This window comes from Vanellus vanellus, assembly GCF_965231255.1.
Source record: "Vanellus vanellus genome assembly, contig: HAP1_SCAFFOLD_2058, whole genome shotgun sequence".
NCBI lineage: Eukaryota > Metazoa > Chordata > Aves > Charadriiformes > Charadriidae > Vanellus > Vanellus vanellus.
This window is the reverse complement of record NW_028127112.1, coordinates 1-16,994: the sequence shown is the minus strand read 5'-3', so window position 1 is coordinate 16,994 and position 16,994 is coordinate 1. Positions and strand designations below refer to the sequence as shown.

The window sequence follows — 16,994 nt, the reverse complement described above, 5'->3', positions numbered from 1 at the left end:
GAAAAAATAGAAATAATAAAGGATAAGCGAAAGGGAAAAAGACAGAAAGAAAGAAGGATAAGAGAACGGGAAAAAGACAGAAAGAAGGATAAGAGAACGGGAAAAAGACAGAAAGAAGGATAAGAGAACGGGAAAAAGACAGAAAGAAGGATAAGAGAACGGGAAAAAGACAGAAAGAAGGATAAGAGAACGGGAAAAAGACAGAAAGAAGGGAGGATGAGAGAACGGGAAAAAGACAGAAAGAAGGATAAGAGAACGGGAAAAAGACAGAAAGAAGGGAGGATGAGAGAACGGGAAAAAGACAGAAAGAAGGAAGGATGAGAGAACGGGAAAAAGACAGAAAGAAGGATAAGAGAACGGGAAAAAGACAGAAAGAAGGAAGGATGAGAGAACGGGAAAAAGACAGAAAGAAGGAAGGATGAGAGAACGGGAAAAAGACAGAAGGAAGGATAAGAGAATGGGAAAAATGATTAAAAAAATTTAAAGATTTGAAAAAAGTTAGAAAAAAAGATTTTAAAATATGCAAAAAGATTAAAAAAAAAAGCTAAAAAAATTTAAAAAAAATATGAGAGGGCAAAAAAAAAAAAGATAAGAAAATGGGGGGAAAAAAAAAAAAAAAAAGAGGGAGGTTTGCTGCCTTCCCCCTCCCTGGAGGGCAGGTGAGCGGCCTTAGCAATGCCTTTGTCTCTGAGGAGGTTTGTTTTCCCTGTGATGCGGGGTTGGGTTGGTAAGTAAGCTCTTTTATTGACTAATTCAATTATCCCTTCTCCTGCCTTTTCCCCCTCCCTGCCGCCAAATCAGTCCCGAGGTGGTACCGTTTTCGCGGAAGCCGTGAGTTGATGCCGTGTGTGTGTGTGTGGCCAAACCAAGCAAAATTCCCCCCCCCCTTCTTCCCCCCTTTGTGATAGGGTTGTGCACCCCGCCGCTGCCGATGTTTAAAAACCAACCAACCAACCAAAAAAAAAAAAAAAAAAGTCACAAAAGCACACAATTTACTCCCAAATAATGTCTGTTGTGACGTTTCCAGGTGACGTAGGATGCGGATCCTTTGCTATATCCGCAAACTCCATCCTCATTCCATTGACTGTTGCGCTGTAAACCAGACTGCCCCCCCCCGGGATGGGGGGAAACGGGGGGGGGGGGGAACAGCTCTGCCCGTAAAACCCCAAAAGATGGTAAAAAGTTTGGTTAAAACAACTCCAAAGTGTGTCAAAAAGGAGAAAAAAAAAAAAAAAAGGTGGCAAAGAAAGCACCCATTTCCCAAATGTCATCACACATTCCCCCCCCCGCCCCCCCCATCCCCATGTACAGCCTCGTGTCGCATAATTAGAGGAATCGAAGTAGCGACGTACAAGTGCAAAGCACCCAGTTTGTAACGAACCTCGTTAGCCCCCCCCCCGAATCGCCTTCTCCCTTTTCTTTTCCTTTTGTCCCTCAGGTGCGTTACCGAAAAACCCGAGGTTCTTCCTCTTCCTCACACCATTCCAGTTCGAAGTACGAACATCACGCACAGTGTTGGGTATTTCTCCCCCTTCCCCCCCCCCCCTTCCCACCCCCCCCTTTTCCAAATTAATTGAATTTCTTAGCTTAGTTTTTGCCTGGAGCCCAAAACTACACACTTTTCGCCCCCGTTTTCATCCAGTTGACGTTGTTCTCAGGTGGGGGAAAAAAAAAAACAACCCCAAACCAAACAAAAAAACAACCCCCCCCCCCCCCCCAAAAAAAAACAGTGTTTCCTCTAAGCACACCGATACAGTTGTGTGAAATTGCGGTTTGTTTCCCTCTTGTCTTTATTCCCTAAAAAAAAAAAAAAAAAGAAAGAAAAAGGTGTATACATCTGCTTAAACCGTAAAACGATGCGAAGCACTTGTAACAAATTAGAGGGCTTTTTCTTACGGATTTAATTCCATTCCAGAAAGGGATTTTCGCAGAAAACAATATCCGGTGATGTCTTTTATGCCTTTTTGTCGCTGTTTTTAAATGTTTGTGAGAGGATCCTTACGGTCCCTGCGCCTTCTTTGGCTTAAATTTGCCACAAAAATGGTAAATTTGGGATTTTTTCTCTCTTTTTTTTTTTTTTTTTTTTTTTTTTTTCTTTTTTTCTCCCCGCCCCTTCCATCAGCGGTTCACCAGCAGAGCTGGTGAAAACGTTACTGGTCTGCCCGAAAAATGTTTTTTAGTTTGGAGAGAGCGGGACTTTGTAGCATCGATTTCAACACCCCCCCCCCTCTTAATATATTCAATTAGTTGCGTTAATTTACTAAACGTACATATGTGTTAAGTTTTATACTTCCCCCTTCTCGATCCGGAAAAATCCAAACTGCTTTTTGATTGTCGGCATAAGCCGGTTTGGGGTTTTTTTTATGTTTTTTTGGGTTTTTTTTATCCATATCGTGATGAGACGTTGGCGAGAACCGGAAAACTTTTTTGAGGTCGTTATTTTAGTTCGGGATTCGAACAGGAATTGCTCGAAAATTTCGGGAGTTCTCAGGGTTTAACAGGAGGCATTGACTGGTTCCATAAAGCGATTAATAGGGTTGGATTGGTTTGTTTTTTTTTAATATATATATATAGAGAGTTAAATATTAGCAGCAGGACTCAAACTTCTCGTCTGGGGCTTTTCCTTGGGGCTTGCTTCCCCCGACCCGTTTTTAATTGAGCTCAACCTCCCCCCAACCTTTTAATTGAGCTCAACCTCCCCCCAACTTTTTAATTGAGCTCAACCTCCCCCCAACCTTTTAATTGAGCTCAACCTCCCCCCAACCTTTTAATTGAGCTCAACCTCCCCCCAACTTTTTAATTGAGCTCAACCTCCCCCCAACTTTTTAATTGAGCTCAACCTCCCCCCAACCTTTTAATTGAGCTCAACCTCGCGTTTTGGGCAAAATTCCCTTTTTGAACCGTCCGGACGCGCGTTTTAGCATCGGTACCGCGAATGGCTCTTTGGAAAATCGGAGCAACTTCTGATAGCGGAGCAAAACACCCGCCAGGAATTGTTTTTTTGTTTTTTGTTTTTTTTTTTTTTACAAGGATTGGGTTCTTTTGTTGGTGGTTTTTTGTTTGTTTTTTGTTTTTTTTTGGTTTTTTTTATAAGGCTGTAATTTATAAGGCTGTAATTGTTCGGCTCCTTGAGTCAAGCGAGGTTTTGTTGTACCGGGTTAAAGGAAAGGCTAAAGTAAATCCCAGACCCCATTTTTTTTTGGCTGTTTTTGTTGGTGGTGGTTTTGGGGTTTTTTTTGTTTGTTTCCCCCCCCCCCCCCCCCAGGGTTTGGGATCCGGATAGGAGGAGCGGGAAGGAGCTAACCTGGGAGCAGAGAGGAGGTTCAGAATTAGCAGCTGAGTCGAGCGCGTTCCCCGAGAAATCTTGAGTTAGGATCAGATAGCGCTTCGAAAGTTGCCCTCAGTTAGAAACGTCGCTTAAAAACCGGCGATTTTGGGGGCGGCAGGAGGAGGATTGGCCCCCACGACAGCCGGCATCTCTCTGCACGTCTTTTATAAATTGGTACAACATAGTCATTAACGATAATGAAAAAAAAAAAACAAAAAACCAAAATCACCCCAACCCCCCAATATATATATATATATAAAAAAAATATATATATATTTCTCAAAACCTGATAAATTTTCATCATTTCTGCCCCAGTCGGCGCAGTTTGAATGAGGCGGCGCGGCCCCCGCTGCCTTCAAAGCGGCGCTTTTCTTTCTTGATTGATGTATTCCCCCCCCCCCCTTCCCTCCTCCCCGGTTTCCACTTGGAATAAAATAGAAGGCGGCCGCGCTGGCGGGCCGGAGGAGAGAGCTTAGTTCCTTTGGGATTCTTCTGGAATAATGGGGGGGGGGTGTTTTGGTGAAAGGATAAGAGGTTTCGCCGAATTGTTTTTCTCCCCCCCCCCCCCAGCGCAGAGCGTGCAGGTGGGACGCCGGGGTAGGATGCGTTTTCCTGCAGTAAACTCCCGCTGAAGCGTTAAATGTGTGATTAATAACCTTTAGGTGGATGTAGAGGTCACTCGGAAAAATGCCTTCGCGCTGGAAAACCTTCAAATGCAGAGAAAGGGCAAAACCGAACGTGTCCCTCCTAAAAAGAATCCCCTTCCAGATACTGGATTTTTAGCGATTCGGGTCGTTAAAAATCGACTTTAAACTTTTTTTGGTTGCTCAGCTCGAGGCAGAAGGTTGTTTATCCCAAAGCTGCGCACCGTGCGCGCGCGGCTGGAGTCCCTGTTAAGCATTTTTAACTTAAAATCCCGTAAAATTAGGGGCGTTCGCTTATCGTGAGATTCAATTGTGCGGATTTCCGAGCCGGTGACTTCCAGAGCTTTTGCGCTGGATTTTCAAACCCTTCCAGCTGCATCGCTCAGGAGGAGGGGGGGGGGGGGGGGTAGAAGCATTTTCACCCCCTCCCTCATATTTTGGGGGTATTTTGGGGAGGGGTTAAACCGAGATCTACCTTTGTACGCGACCCCCCTCCCCGTTTTCGGCGGCCGTGGAGCCGCTCCGACAAAACCGGCTCGCTCACCGGCCGGGCGATTTCACGCTCAGCTGCACCTCTTGTGCCAAAAAAAAAAAAAAAAAAAAAAAAAAAAGCCGTATAAAGGAAGGTTTCTTCTTATTAAATTGTGTTTTTTTTTTTTAATAGGGGTATTGTATAGAAGTTACTCTGTCGCACCTATGTATATAGAGCCCGCAGAGCGCTTTTTTTTTTTTTTTCCTTAAAACTAGTAAAAAAATCACTTGGGTTTTTGCCAAGGTGGGAGCCGAGAGGCTTATTTTCGATGGGGTTTCTTTCAGGTGTAAGGAGGAAGGAGGGGTAATATCTTTAATAGGGGGTTTGGGAGGGTATATCGGTTATAACTGACAGTAAATCCGCCGTCTGGGCTGCTCGTTTGTCGCTTCGTTACGCTCATTCCCAAATTTCACAGCGCCTCGACTGGATATAGTGACGTTATTTACTTTAAGGTAATATTCTCATTCCTCCGCTGCTCCTCCGTAGCCGGGAAAAAAAAAAAACCAACAACAAAAACAACCAAACCCGCTGAATTGGTCGTTCTTATGATTTTTTTTCTCCCCCTCCCCCCGCAAACCAAGCACCCACGCTGTCGGTCTGGCGGGATAACGATTGGAAAGAGCGTGTTTTTTTGTTTTTGGGTTTTTTTTGTGTTTTCCAGGCGTCCTCATCGCCGTGTTCCGGCATTGCCGTGGCGCTGTCACAAACACCGCCAGGATACGTGCTGCGCCGGCGACCGTCCCCTATAGAGCAGTCGGGCAGGAGTGATAGGAAAGCTCCAGACGAGCACAGATTCGGGGAAGAATTTTCCCCGAATCAGTCTTTTCTGCGATACCGATAGTTGCTTAACAGACATGGCTTCTTCACCGCATACCCGCAGCGACTCTCCACGGTGAGCCGTTCCCCCGAAAATGCACGGATTTGCTTTAATCGTTTGAATTTTGTTGCCGTCCCGCCTTAGGAATCCTTGGGTTGCTTTCCTACACCTGCGCTCGCGGGTCGCCGCGTTTCAAATTACTCCCGGTTCGTTACGTTTAAAACCCGTCGGGCCAATCCGGTGCTTCGCATAATACTTCCCTAAAACTTTTCCGAACGTTTTTCCAGCCCCGCGGTCTCTCTTGAGAGGTCGGTGTATCGTTTCTGCCCCAAACCTGCTCAAATCCGGCAGAACTGGAGTATAAAAAACAGCAGCAGAAGGTATCGCTCGTCTTAAGGTGTAGTTTGGTCCCCGGGCGTCTGTATAAACACGATTTCTCAGCCTTTAGGAGACGTTTGTGTTGATGAAATAATTAATATCCGTCTGCTAAAGAGCTCAGCAGTCGGTTCAGCCTCGTCCCCTCTCTCGGTGCTTTTCAAATAATCGTGGCGGCGGCTGCAAAATTTGTGCGTTTTGGTTCTCGAGAGCCTTTTTTGGTCTTTGGTTCTGTAACCGCCGTGAATTTAATAACGCGATTGTCGATCGGGGATGCTGCTCCCGGGGGTGTAGTCTCCTCTAAAGCTTGATATCGGACCGGAGCAACTCCAGGCGGGGTAAAAACGCCTGCGAAGGGTAATTATCACTCCTGAAAATTGCAGTTAAGGTGTTAACGACATGCGTTTGCCCCTCTCCGAAGGCAGCGGGGAAGGCGAGGGAGCGTTTGCCGTCCCCAGCCGGCCGAGGACTCCTGGGAGAGGGTCAATGACGCCAATTCCGAGGGAGCGCTGCCGAAAGGGAATAACTGGTTTTATTACGAAGCCGTATGGTGTGAAGCCATTTACCGGGTCGCAGCGGGATTTAGAGCATCTCCTCATTTCCTACCGGCCCGGCCCGTGAGTTCCCTCGGCGTTTGCCGTAGCTGTGCTCTGCCGGGAGATTGCTGGACGCTGGATCCAGAAACCTGATGGTATTTCTGGTTTAAAATCCGTTTCTTGATGAGCCTTTCCCTGTAGGGCTTTGCCGGGGCTTTTATTTCAATATTTAAACGCACGGGTATTTAAATTCCTTTCCGTAAGCTTGTTTTCTTTCCGTTCTTCCCCTCGGCTTTGCGCGGAGCCTGAGTTTCTCTTGTTCCGAGGCCGAAAACAAACGGCCGAAGGATGCTGCCTTCCCGCCGCGGAAATCATTTCCACTGAGACTCGCCTTTAAAACTTGTATACCCACCGAGGAATTACGCGTCGGGTTGAAGTGCTTCATGAGTAATACTCAAGCGAGCTTGAGTTTGGAACTAGCCTGTTATTAAAATGGCACGAGCGCGAACAAAACCGAGCGGGGAGCTTTACGTCGGAGTCGGAGCGGGCGGCTGGAACCGAGCGTTTGCTCTCCGCGATGCCCGAACCTCCCCAAGATGGTTAACTCTGGGTTCTTTTTATGAATTTGGGGAAATAATTCGGTTTTTCTTAGTGGGGTTTGGGTTTTGTTTTTTTTTTTGATGTTAACGGGTCGGCTCGTTCGGGCAGCACAACTTTGCTGCTCGTAAACCTCATTTCAGCTTCCAGATCTTCCTGAGAGCGGTGGCAGCTCCTTCTTCCAGCCGAGCCGCCTTCACCGCAGCCCGGCCCGGCCCGGCACGCCGCCGTTCCCATTATAGTGCTAAAAAGGGGATTTTTTTTTGGCAGCCAAAGAAGCCACATAGCCTAAAAAAAACCCCAACAAACCCAAGCAGAGGGACGTGGGTCAAAGATCCACCTCCTAAATGCTCCTAAATTGTTGTTTGTGAACGGCGGTGATGTACGTAAACAAGCCGGCGTTGATGGTTTTAATTATAGCTTAAATGAAAAGGGAGGAGGAGACCCCGCTCCGGTTTGAAATCCCGCAGCGACAAACCGGGGACCTGTTGGGAGAGAAGGAAAACGCGAGGGAGCTGGTGGAACCCGTGCCGTATGACACGTTTAATGCCTTACGGGGTTGTAAAAGGTTTCTCCTGACCCTTATCTGAGTAATTTTTAATTGGATTTAATTGAGCGGAGCTTGGGGAAACCTCTTGAGGAAGTTTCAGATTTGATTTATCACCTCCGCGAACCACAACTGTGGGTGAACGGTACCATGAGAAAGTGGAAATAACAGGGCACGCGTCTCTAGATTTGGCAAACCGGCACGATATTTACTTCGTCTTGTCTTTCTGGAGGACCGAGTTTTTTATTAAAACACCAATTTCGGTTCTCGGAGCGGACCGAGTGCTTTATTAAAACACCAATTTCGGTTCTCGGAGCGGACCGAGTGTTTTATTAAAACACCAATTTCGGTTCTCGGAGCGAACCGAGTGTTTTATTAAAACACCAATTTCGGTTCTCGGAGCGGACCGAGTGTTTTATTAAAACACCAATTTCGGTTCTCGGAGCGAACCGAGTGTTTTATTAAAGCACCGATTTCCATTCTCGGAGTTCGTTTGCAATAATTTCATGCCAAAGTCGAACGCCCTCACGTCGTGGCTGCGGTTCGTTTGCGAGACGCTTCTTCGCCGCGGTTTAACTCCAGACTGAGCGAGAGCTTGAGCAGAGCCGGACAGAATCGATATTTGCGGTCAGATATTTAAAACCCCGGTAACTAGGAATTTGCGAGCGCTTTGGGAGCCGAGGGCCTGGCTGGCTGGCGAGCGGAGTAAGCGGGTTTTAATTTTCCTTTTATTTTTTGAATAAGGGGAATTAAACGTGCCTGTCTGCTTTACAGGGAGGATGGAGAACTGGAAGAAGGGGAGCTGGAGGACGACGGAGGGGAGGAGGCGCAGGATCCCTCCGAATCTCACGAAAGAGGTCGGAAGGAGAAAGGGGAGAAGCATCACAGCGATTCCGATGATGAGAAAACCCATCGACGCATGAAGCGCAAGCGGCGGAAAGAGAGAGAGAAAGAGAAAAGGAGATCCAAGAAAAAAAGGAAATCCAAACACAAGGTGAGCCACGCGCTGCTTTTGCCTCCCGGATCCTCTGATATCCCATCCCTGCTGTGCCTTTCTCTTCCATCAGCCGTCTCCGGGGAATTAATTCCTCCTCTAACATTATCCTGGGGAGTTTGAGGCTCTTCCCCTAACGATAACGGCAAGGTGGGAGCGCTCGCGGGGTGGATTGCGGATTGCCGGATTTGCCCGATCGAGGACGTTTGTTACTTAAGTTCCGGGAATTTCTGAAGCGCAGAAGGCGCATCGCGTTTATTTTCGTTAAAGACCGGTTCAATAACCTGCTAACCGGCTTCCAGTTTGGAACCCAGTGAACGTGGTGAAGATTTTATTAAGCAGAAAATTGAGTTTCCTTAAAAAACAAAAACAAAAAAAAAAAAACAAAAAAACACCCGGAAACCAACGGGAGACTTAGTTGTGTTGTGTGGAGAGTCCGACCTGAGCTGTGATAAAACCGCGCCGGGTGTTTCCCCTTTGCCTTGCAGCGCCACGCTTCTTCCAGCGATGACTTCTCTGATTACAGCGATGACTCGGACTTCAGTCCTGGTGAAAAGGGACACCGAAAATATCGGGAATACAGCCCTCCTTACTCTTCCGTAAGTTCAGATCCGCTGCGGGCTTTGAGGTGCCCGTCTAGCTCCATCTACGGGCCACGCGCGGTGGCTTTTGGTCCTTTAGCCTGTTTGTCACCCGGTTGTGATTTGGTTGGGGGGGTATTTTTAAATGGTTTTTTAAAAATTAAATCGGGATGTTAAGCTCGATACGTTCTTTTTTCGTCATCGCTAACCTCTCGCTGCCTTTCCCAAAGTCCCACCAGCAGTACCCGTCCTCTCACGGCGCTCCCATGCAAAAGAAGAGCTACTCGAAAATGGAGAGCAAGAATTACGGCATGTACGAGGACTACGAGAACGAGGAGTACGGTCAGTACGAGGGGGAAGAGGACGAAGATATGGGGAAGGAAGATTACGATGACTTTGCGAAAGAGCTGAACCAATACCGCCGAGCGAAGGAAGGCTCTCACCGAGGGCGAGGTACGTCTCAACCTTCCTTTTGTTTTTTTTTTTTGTTTTTTTTTTTTTTGCTGCTCGTTACCTGCAGCTCGTTTAGCTAAATAAAGCCCGGCACACGCAGGGAGCTTTGTGAAGGCGGACTGCCCTGACGGCGGAGAGCCGCCTGCGGGGGCCTAAACCGCTCTTCGATGTCCGTTTGGGATGTGGGACAGTGGGTTTTTTTCCTGTTCTCCACTCCAAGGGGAAAGTTCGGATCCCTGCGGATAATTTAACGTTGTAAATAAGCGGTTTTCTTGCTAGGGTGGATGGTTTTAAAAGCACAGGAGTGGTTGGAAGCGGATAAAATAAAGGAAAAGCTTTATTTGAAGGGAAAGTGGAGGCCATCGGTAACATAACGAATCTGGTGTCGCATCTGGAGCACACCGATGTGTGTCACCAGGCTGACATACCTCTGCAGCCGCTGACGTGCTCACGCGATAACTGGTTTTTAAAAAAAAAAAAAAAACATTGTGATTTGCGTCTTAAAGATCCGTTCTTTTAGAATATTCAAAACTGACTCACTTAGGAACGAGTTTTTAAAGACGCCGGTGATCCCGTACTGAGAGGTTATTATTTATTTTCCCTCGTCTGCCGTATTTTTTTTTTTTTTTTTTTGCTATTTTTAACGTACCGGAGAGGTGAACCGCGGCGCAAAGCTCACCCCGTCCCCTTGCTTCGCCAGGTGGCCGTGGCCGAGGCCGAGGGTACCGAGGCCGAGGTGGCAGAGGGGGAATGAGAGGAGGTCGCGGCATGGGCCGAGGGAACCGCGGGCGAGGCCGAGGCGACCACCCCGAGGAAGAGGAGGAAATGTATGACGAAGAGATGGAGGTAAACGCCCGAATCTCTTGACCCGCTGCCGGCGAACCGCGGAGGCGTGAGAACCTCTTCGTTTTCGCCGTCGGGTTTGAGGGGGAACGGGCTGCCCCGTCCTCCCCGCTCGCTAAAGGCGCGCGCATCTCTCTCTCGTTTGCAGTACTGCGATAACGAGGAGCCCATCGGCGATGACGACTACGACGACTACTCGAAAGAGCTGAATCAGTACCGCAGGAGTAAGGAGAATCGCGGCCGGGGTGAGTGGGGTAACCAGCCGCGCTGGGACGCTCTCCGCTTTCTGCTCTCTCCCCCGTTTTATGGAAAGAGAAGAATTTAAAGACGAGGAGGTGTCTTTTCAGGTTTAAATCGAGGACGCGGTCGTGGCCCCAGAGGGAGAGGCAATAAAGGAATGGGCAGAGGACGAGGCAGAGGTGGAAACAGAAGTGGAATGGGGAAAGGTGGCGGAATGAACGACGACGACGATTACTACGATGAGGACATGGGAGTAAGTAGCTCTTTGTTTTCTCACGGCTTGCCGCGGCACCGGATGACCCCCTTTTTCCCCCCCCACCCCGCTCCGTAAATCCAGCCAGCCTTCGAAGAAAGCTTTCGCGGGAGCCAAAAAAAAAAACCAAACGGGTCTTCCCCGGGATCCGCGTGAGCTGGATGTTTTGGAATTCTGGTCCTCAAGCCGTGCTCGGGAGCCCAGGAGGCTCAGCGCGCTCGTCTTTGCCTCCCTTTTTCATCCCGAATCGCTGGGTTTTCCCCTCGAGCGGCAAGTTTTAATCTCTCGCGTGCGAGCTGTTGTTTGGTGGTTTCAACGTTCTTTGGCGACTTAACCTAACGTGCTTCCCGTAGGACGGAGGAGGCGGTGGGAATTACCGACGGAACGATCACGACAAACCCCACCAGCAGTCGGATAAGAAAGGCAAAGTCATCTGCAAATACTTTGTGGAAGGCCGGTGCACCTGGGTAAGGGAATAATTCCGGAAAATTTACGTAGATCTCTTTATACGCACGCGGAACCGTCACCGAAGCGTAAGGTCCGGGTTTTAACCGATTTCGGGGAGGGATTCACTCCTAAAAAGAGGGCTTTGTAAAGCGTAGACCTTCTCCCTGCCCTTCTTAGGGCTGTTCTGGGGCTGCTGACAAACGCGTTGGCGCTTCCGCCTGCTAACGCCCTGTCGTCTTCTTTTCTCCCCAGGGCGACCACTGCAATTTCAGTCATGACATTGAACTCCCGAAGAAACGGGAACTCTGCAAGTTCTACATCACCGGCTACTGCGCCAGGGCTGAAAACTGCCCTTACATGCACGATATCCTTTCGGTTTTTAACCATTTTTTGTTAAGCTGGACTTCAATCGGTCTCGTTTACTCTGCGCGGATGCGTGAGGGGAGGATTGGGGGGGGAAGGGGGGCAGAAAAAAAGGCCGTTCTGGGGTAACACGTCCTCCGCTGCCGGGCTGAACGACTGTTCCCTCTTAGCCTCGCCTTTCCTCTTAAAGAAAGGAGGTTCGCGGCTTCCGGGAAAACACGGCAGAAAGGAAAAGCGGGAGTGTTTCTGGCCAATATCGGCGGCGTGACGGCGAAAAACCGCCACGGTTTTTCGCGAAAAAGCGTCTCTGGCCTCGCTGGCTGTAGGAGTAACTCCCCGTTGGGGGTGTTATTTTGTTTTTTTTTTTTTTTCTCCTTAATAAACGCTACGGGACTTCCCTTGTAAGCTGTTCCACACCACGGGCAACTGTATCAACGGGGATGACTGCATGTTTTCGCACGATCCGCTCACGGAGGAGACGCGGGAGCTTCTGGATAAGGTAGAGGGGAACTTTTAACGTGGGTTTCACCTTTTATTTTGCTTCCGTGGACGGAGAACTCGCGGGGTTGAAAGGGAAGGAGAGGTTTTCCGGAGCGTGTGTCGGTCCCCGGATCACCTTTTACTCCTTTTATCTTCTCAGATGCTGGCGGATGACGCGGAAGCGGGCGCGGAGGATGAGAAAGAAGTGGAAGAACTAAAGAAACAGGGCATCAATCCTCTCCCCAAACCCCCTCCTGGGGTGGGCTTGCTGCCCACACCCCCTCGTCCTCCCGGACCTCCGGCTCCAACCTCTCCCAACGGGAGACCCATCCCTGGAGGTCCTCCTCCTCCTCCGCCTCCGCCGCTTCCACCTCCGGGGCCGCAGATGCCGCCGCCGATGCACGAACCTCTGTCGCCGCAACAGCTGCAGCAACAACAGGACATGTACAAGAAGATCCCTTCCTTGTTCGAGATCGTCGTGCGGCCCACAGGACAGCTGGCGGAGAAACTGGGCGTCAGGTGAGTTGCCGGCATCTCCGGAAAACGGCGAGAGGGAGGGGGATGGCAGATTTTTGCCTCCCACGACCATCTCTTGCCCCGACGCGGCCGCTAAGGGCGTAGAAAAGAGGGGGTTGGGTCCCTTTTTTGGGGCCGGCCGCTGGCGCCGCTGCCGGCTCCGTCCCGCCAGAAGCGGAGAGAGTTGCGTTAAAAGCGGATTTTCTTCTTATTTTCTCTTTTTCAGGCATCCAGGTCCGCCACCTCCAAGGTTCCCCGGGCCGGGAGGACCCCCGGGACCGATGCCTGGACCCATGCACCCCGATATGCACCCCGATATGCACCCGGACATGCACCCGGACATGCACCCAGACATGCACCCCGATATGCATCCCGATATGCACCCTGACATGCACCCGGATATGCCGATGGGTCCGGGAATGAATCCCGGTCCTCCGATGGGTCCCGGACCCCCTATGATGCCCTACGGACCGGATGATTCCCCTCATTCCGGCATGATGCCCCCCGGCCCACCGCCTCAAGGTTTCTACGATAATTTTTACCAGCAACAAGAAGGTTTGGAGATGGATCACGGCATGATGGGAGATCCAGGTACGTCCCAAAATCTACCGGAATCGTCTCTTCGGAGACGGGTTGTTCCCGGGCACGGCAGCAGGCGGAAAGGGGGAGGGAAAAATGAAGGTTTTTTTTTAGGCGGCGTTAACGATTTTCTATTTAACCTGTGATGATTCCTCGGCAGAAGACTACGGCGGTTACGAGGATATGGAAGGACCTCCGGGAGAGCACATGTTTCCCGATCCGTCCTTGGATCACGACGCTTTGTGCGAAGGAGGTCCTCCCGGCTTACCGAAACCGCCGGGCAGCATTCCCGATTTCATGCCGTCGGCGCAGAGAGCCCTTTATTTGAGAATCCAACAGAAACAGCAAGAGGAAGAGGAGAGAGCTCGGCGATTAGCCGAGAGCAATAAGCAGGAACGCGAAAACGAGGAAGGCAAGTGGCAAAACGCAAACGGTTTCCCGTCAAAACCGCGCTCCTGGCGGGGACGGGGAGGGGATAAACACGGCTCTCCGGCGGTTTTTACCCACCCCGAGGTGTGATCTCTGAAAAAGAGGGAGAAACGAGGGTGTCGGGGAGGAATTCTTTAGGGAACGAGGGGTGCTGAGTGCCTCCCTGGAGTCGAAAGAGCCCATCGCTGGCGTGCAAAGTGGAAAAAATGGGAAGAGCTGGCCGGAAAATGAAGGAGATGGGGTTCCCGGTTTTCATTGCGGTGAAATCGGGGTCTGCCGTGGGCAGGAGGAAGAGGAAGGGAGGGATGTTTCCGCCTCGCTGGTAATTTGGGGTGTAAAAATGAGAGCGGGGAGGCCGAAACTGGTCGCGGGTGACCCCCCTTTTCCGGCAAAACACGAGGCCGGTTGGGAATTTGACGCGTTTTGGGGACCCTCCCCGTGGACGGCACGGCTTCACCCTGCTCCAGTTGCCTTCGCTCGACTCTTTTCTTCTCCTTCCTCCCAGGCGACACCGGTAACTGGTATTCCAGCGACGAAGACGACGGTGGAAGTAGCGTCACCTCCATATTGAAAACTTTAAGGCAGCAAAGCTCCGGCAGATCCCACGGCGAACTGGGGCCGCCCTCCGGCGTGAGCGATCCTCGGTTGCAAAAACCCCAACCGGGAGGGAGCGGTCGGCTCGCCGATCCGCGGTTACGGGATCCCAGGCTTTCCCGTAATCCCGATCTTTCCCTCCAATCTCTCGCCGCCGATTCGGGACCTACCGATCCCCGTTTGGCGCGACACATTCCCTCCTCCGTCCCCAAACCAGAAACTCCTCATTCCGGCGGCGCCGGCGGTGGTCAGAAACCCCCTCTGCTCCCGGAGGAGGAGGACGGGGAAAGGGCTTTACGCGATAAACCCGTCAACGTCCCTTTGGATGCTCTCCCGGGTCATTCCCTCCGGGATCCTCGTTCCCAACTGCAGCAGTTCAGTCACATCAAAAAAGACGTCGTCCTCAACAAACCCAACTTCGCCCGGATGATCCTCTGGAGCCCGGAGGATTTAATCCCGATCCCGATCCCGAAACAGGAGTTTATTCCCGTCCCGGCTGCGCTTCAATCCATGCCGACCCTCGATCCTCGTCTTAACAGATCCCAAACGAGCCTCGCCGATCCCCGGCAGAGAGGGGCAACCGCTCCGGCGGATTCCTCTTCCTCTTCGGGCGCCGCTCTTCCCGATTTCGAGCTCCTTTCCAGGATATTAAAGACTGTCAACGCCGCCGGCGGTGCCGCCGCCGCCACCGCCGCGCCGAGCGACAAACCCAGCGATCCCCGCAAACGGAAAGCCCCCGCCGATCCCAGGTTACAAAAAACCGCCGAAACGACGGGGGGTTCGAAAATTCCTAAATTGACGGAACCGGTGAATTCCGGCGGCGATGCCGCTCCGGCTATCGCTCCCTACGATCCTCGGTTGCTGACGGCCGGCGGGTTGAGCAAAAGCAGCGGGCAGAGCAGCGTGCTGAGCGCCATCAGCTTGTACGACCCCAGGACTCCCAATTCATCCGGCAAAACCTCCGACTCGCCCAACGACGGCAACTCATCCGCCAAATCCTCCGAATCCGGCAAAACCCCCGGCAAAAAAGAACCTCTTTTCGTTCGCCGTTCGGCTTTGGATCAACCCGAAACGGAGAAAACCAACGCCGAATCCGCTACGGACAGGTACAACAGTTATAACCGTCCGCGACCTAAAACCGCTTCCCAAATTCAAGAAACGCTTCCCCAACCCGGAATTCATAATCTTCCCGTTCCTTCCGTTTACGGCATGGTAAAACCCGCCGCCAAATCGGGTTCGGCGAGTCCTTTCGCCGGGAATAGCCCGGCACGGGACGGCGGCGAACAGCAAGACGCCGCTTCCCTTAAAGACGTCTTTAAGGGTTTCGATCCTACGGCTTCCCCTTTCTGCCAATAATATTACCAAAAAAAAAAAATCCCCCCCCAAAAAAAAAAAAAGGAAAAAAAAAAAAAAAATCAACCCCCGACTCCCCCTCCCCCTCCCCCCCCCCAAAAAAAACAAACAAACCAAAAAAAACCACCGAGAAAATAAACCAAACCCGCAAATTAGCGCCGCGCGGTGTTGAGAATTTGATTTATTTGGGCTTTTTTTGGGGGTTTTTTTTTTGTTTTTTTTTTTGTGTGTGCGTGTGTCATTTGGCGGAGGGGGGAGGGGGTTTATTTCCATTTGAATCCCGTTCATCCCCCCCCCAAAAAAAAAAAAAAAAATAAAAAAATCGCGCGTTCTGCCGTCGTTTCCCAAAGGGCGTTTTAAAAGGCGCTGTAAAAAAACGCCGTTTTTCGTTATTTTTTCCCCACCATTCCAAAAAAATCATTTAAAAGAAATTTGAAATCATCCAGGGCGGGGCTGGGGGGGGGGGGGGGGAGTTGGGAGGAGGGGAAAGAAATACTCCGATTTCCGCTTTTCCGACCCCGTTTCGGCGCCGCTCGGAGAGGAAAAAAACCCACCGCGAATCGCGATTTTTTTTGCTTTCTAAAGCCGTGGAGGTTCATTTTTTACGTCGGAATTAACGAAAAATCATCATATTTGGTGGGGGGTTTTCTAAGATTCTGCCCGAAGGGGGCGACGCCGTGACAAAAAAACCCACAATTCCACCCCAAAAATCGCAAAAAAAAAAAAACAAAAAAAAACACGTGAAATTGCTTTTGTAATCGGGGGCGTTTCTGCTTTTCTTTGTGTGTTTTTTTTTTTTTTAATTATCAAAATTCAATATTTTTGATGCCGTTTCTCGGAAATTTGACAAAACAAACGGGATTTTGAATCCGCCGGTGAAATAATTCCACCCGCCCTCCGAATTTCTGCAGTCTTGGGGGGGGGGGGGGGGGGGGAAACAAAAAACAAAAAAAAAAAAAACAGGGGGAAAAAAGTTTATATTTTTGAAATTAAATTATTTCCTTTCTAATTATATATTTTGCATCCAAAAAATGGGATTCTTTTTTTTTTTTTTTTTTTCCCCCCCCCCCAAAAAAGAAAGAAAAAGAGCGGAAAAGGGGAGATTAAACCCTCTAAAAAGTCACCATCGACGCAACCGGAGGAAAAAAAAAACGCATTAAAAATCACTTTTTTGGGGGGAAAAAAAAAACAACAAAAAAAACCCAAAACATTTTCGGAGCGGCTGGAGGGAAAACGCTCCAAAAATAGCTCTTTTTTTCAGCGTTAAACCCCCATTTTTTACCGTTCCTGCAAATTTTCCAGGGGGGTAGGGGGGGTCGGGTCACCCCACGGAATATTTTTGTGTGTCTTCCCCCCCCCGGAGCGGCGCAGTTTTGGGGGGGGGAAAAACCTGAACTTTTTGTAAAATGATTTATTATTATTATTTTATTTTATAGGGATTTAAGGAAAAAAAAAAAAAAACCACCAAAAAAAAAAAAAAAAACACAAAACCC

The 16,994-nt window shown here is 49.8% G+C and overlaps 1 protein-coding gene across 1 annotated transcript; it reads left to right on the top strand.

The window, feature by feature from the left end:
* The first annotated feature begins 460 nt into the window (after positions 1–460).
* Positions 461–16,567, top strand: ZC3H4 (zinc finger CCCH-type containing 4). The gene is made up of 16 exons (XM_082501229.1): positions 461–831; positions 1,439–1,494; positions 5,166–5,396; positions 8,151–8,370; positions 8,859–8,969; positions 9,182–9,404; positions 10,105–10,250; positions 10,396–10,492; positions 10,595–10,740; positions 11,094–11,207; positions 11,440–11,551; positions 11,940–12,049; positions 12,191–12,549; positions 12,773–13,137; positions 13,286–13,537; positions 14,060–16,567. The coding sequence occupies exons 3-16, from the start codon at positions 5,359–5,361 to the stop codon at positions 15,502–15,504; spliced, it is 3,738 nt and encodes a 1,245-aa protein (XP_082357355.1). The 5' UTR covers positions 461–831; positions 1,439–1,494; positions 5,166–5,358; the 3' UTR covers positions 15,505–16,567.
* The last annotated feature ends 427 nt before the right edge of the window (positions 16,568–16,994 follow it).

What these genes read in the sequence shown, in the direction of transcription:
- ZC3H4 (XM_082501229.1), top strand. Translation starts at nt 5,359, where the DNA reads ATGGCTTCTTCACCGCATACCCGCAGCGACTCTCCACG. An exon ending in TAAGGAGAATCGCGGCCGGG is followed by an intron (nt 10,493 to 10,594) that starts GTGAGTGGGGTA and finishes GTGTCTTTTCAG; the next exon opens with GTTTAAATCGAGGACGCGGT. An exon ending in AAACTGCCCTTACATGCACG is followed by an intron (nt 11,552 to 11,939) that starts ATATCCTTTCGG and finishes AATAAACGCTAC; the next exon opens with GGGACTTCCCTTGTAAGCTG.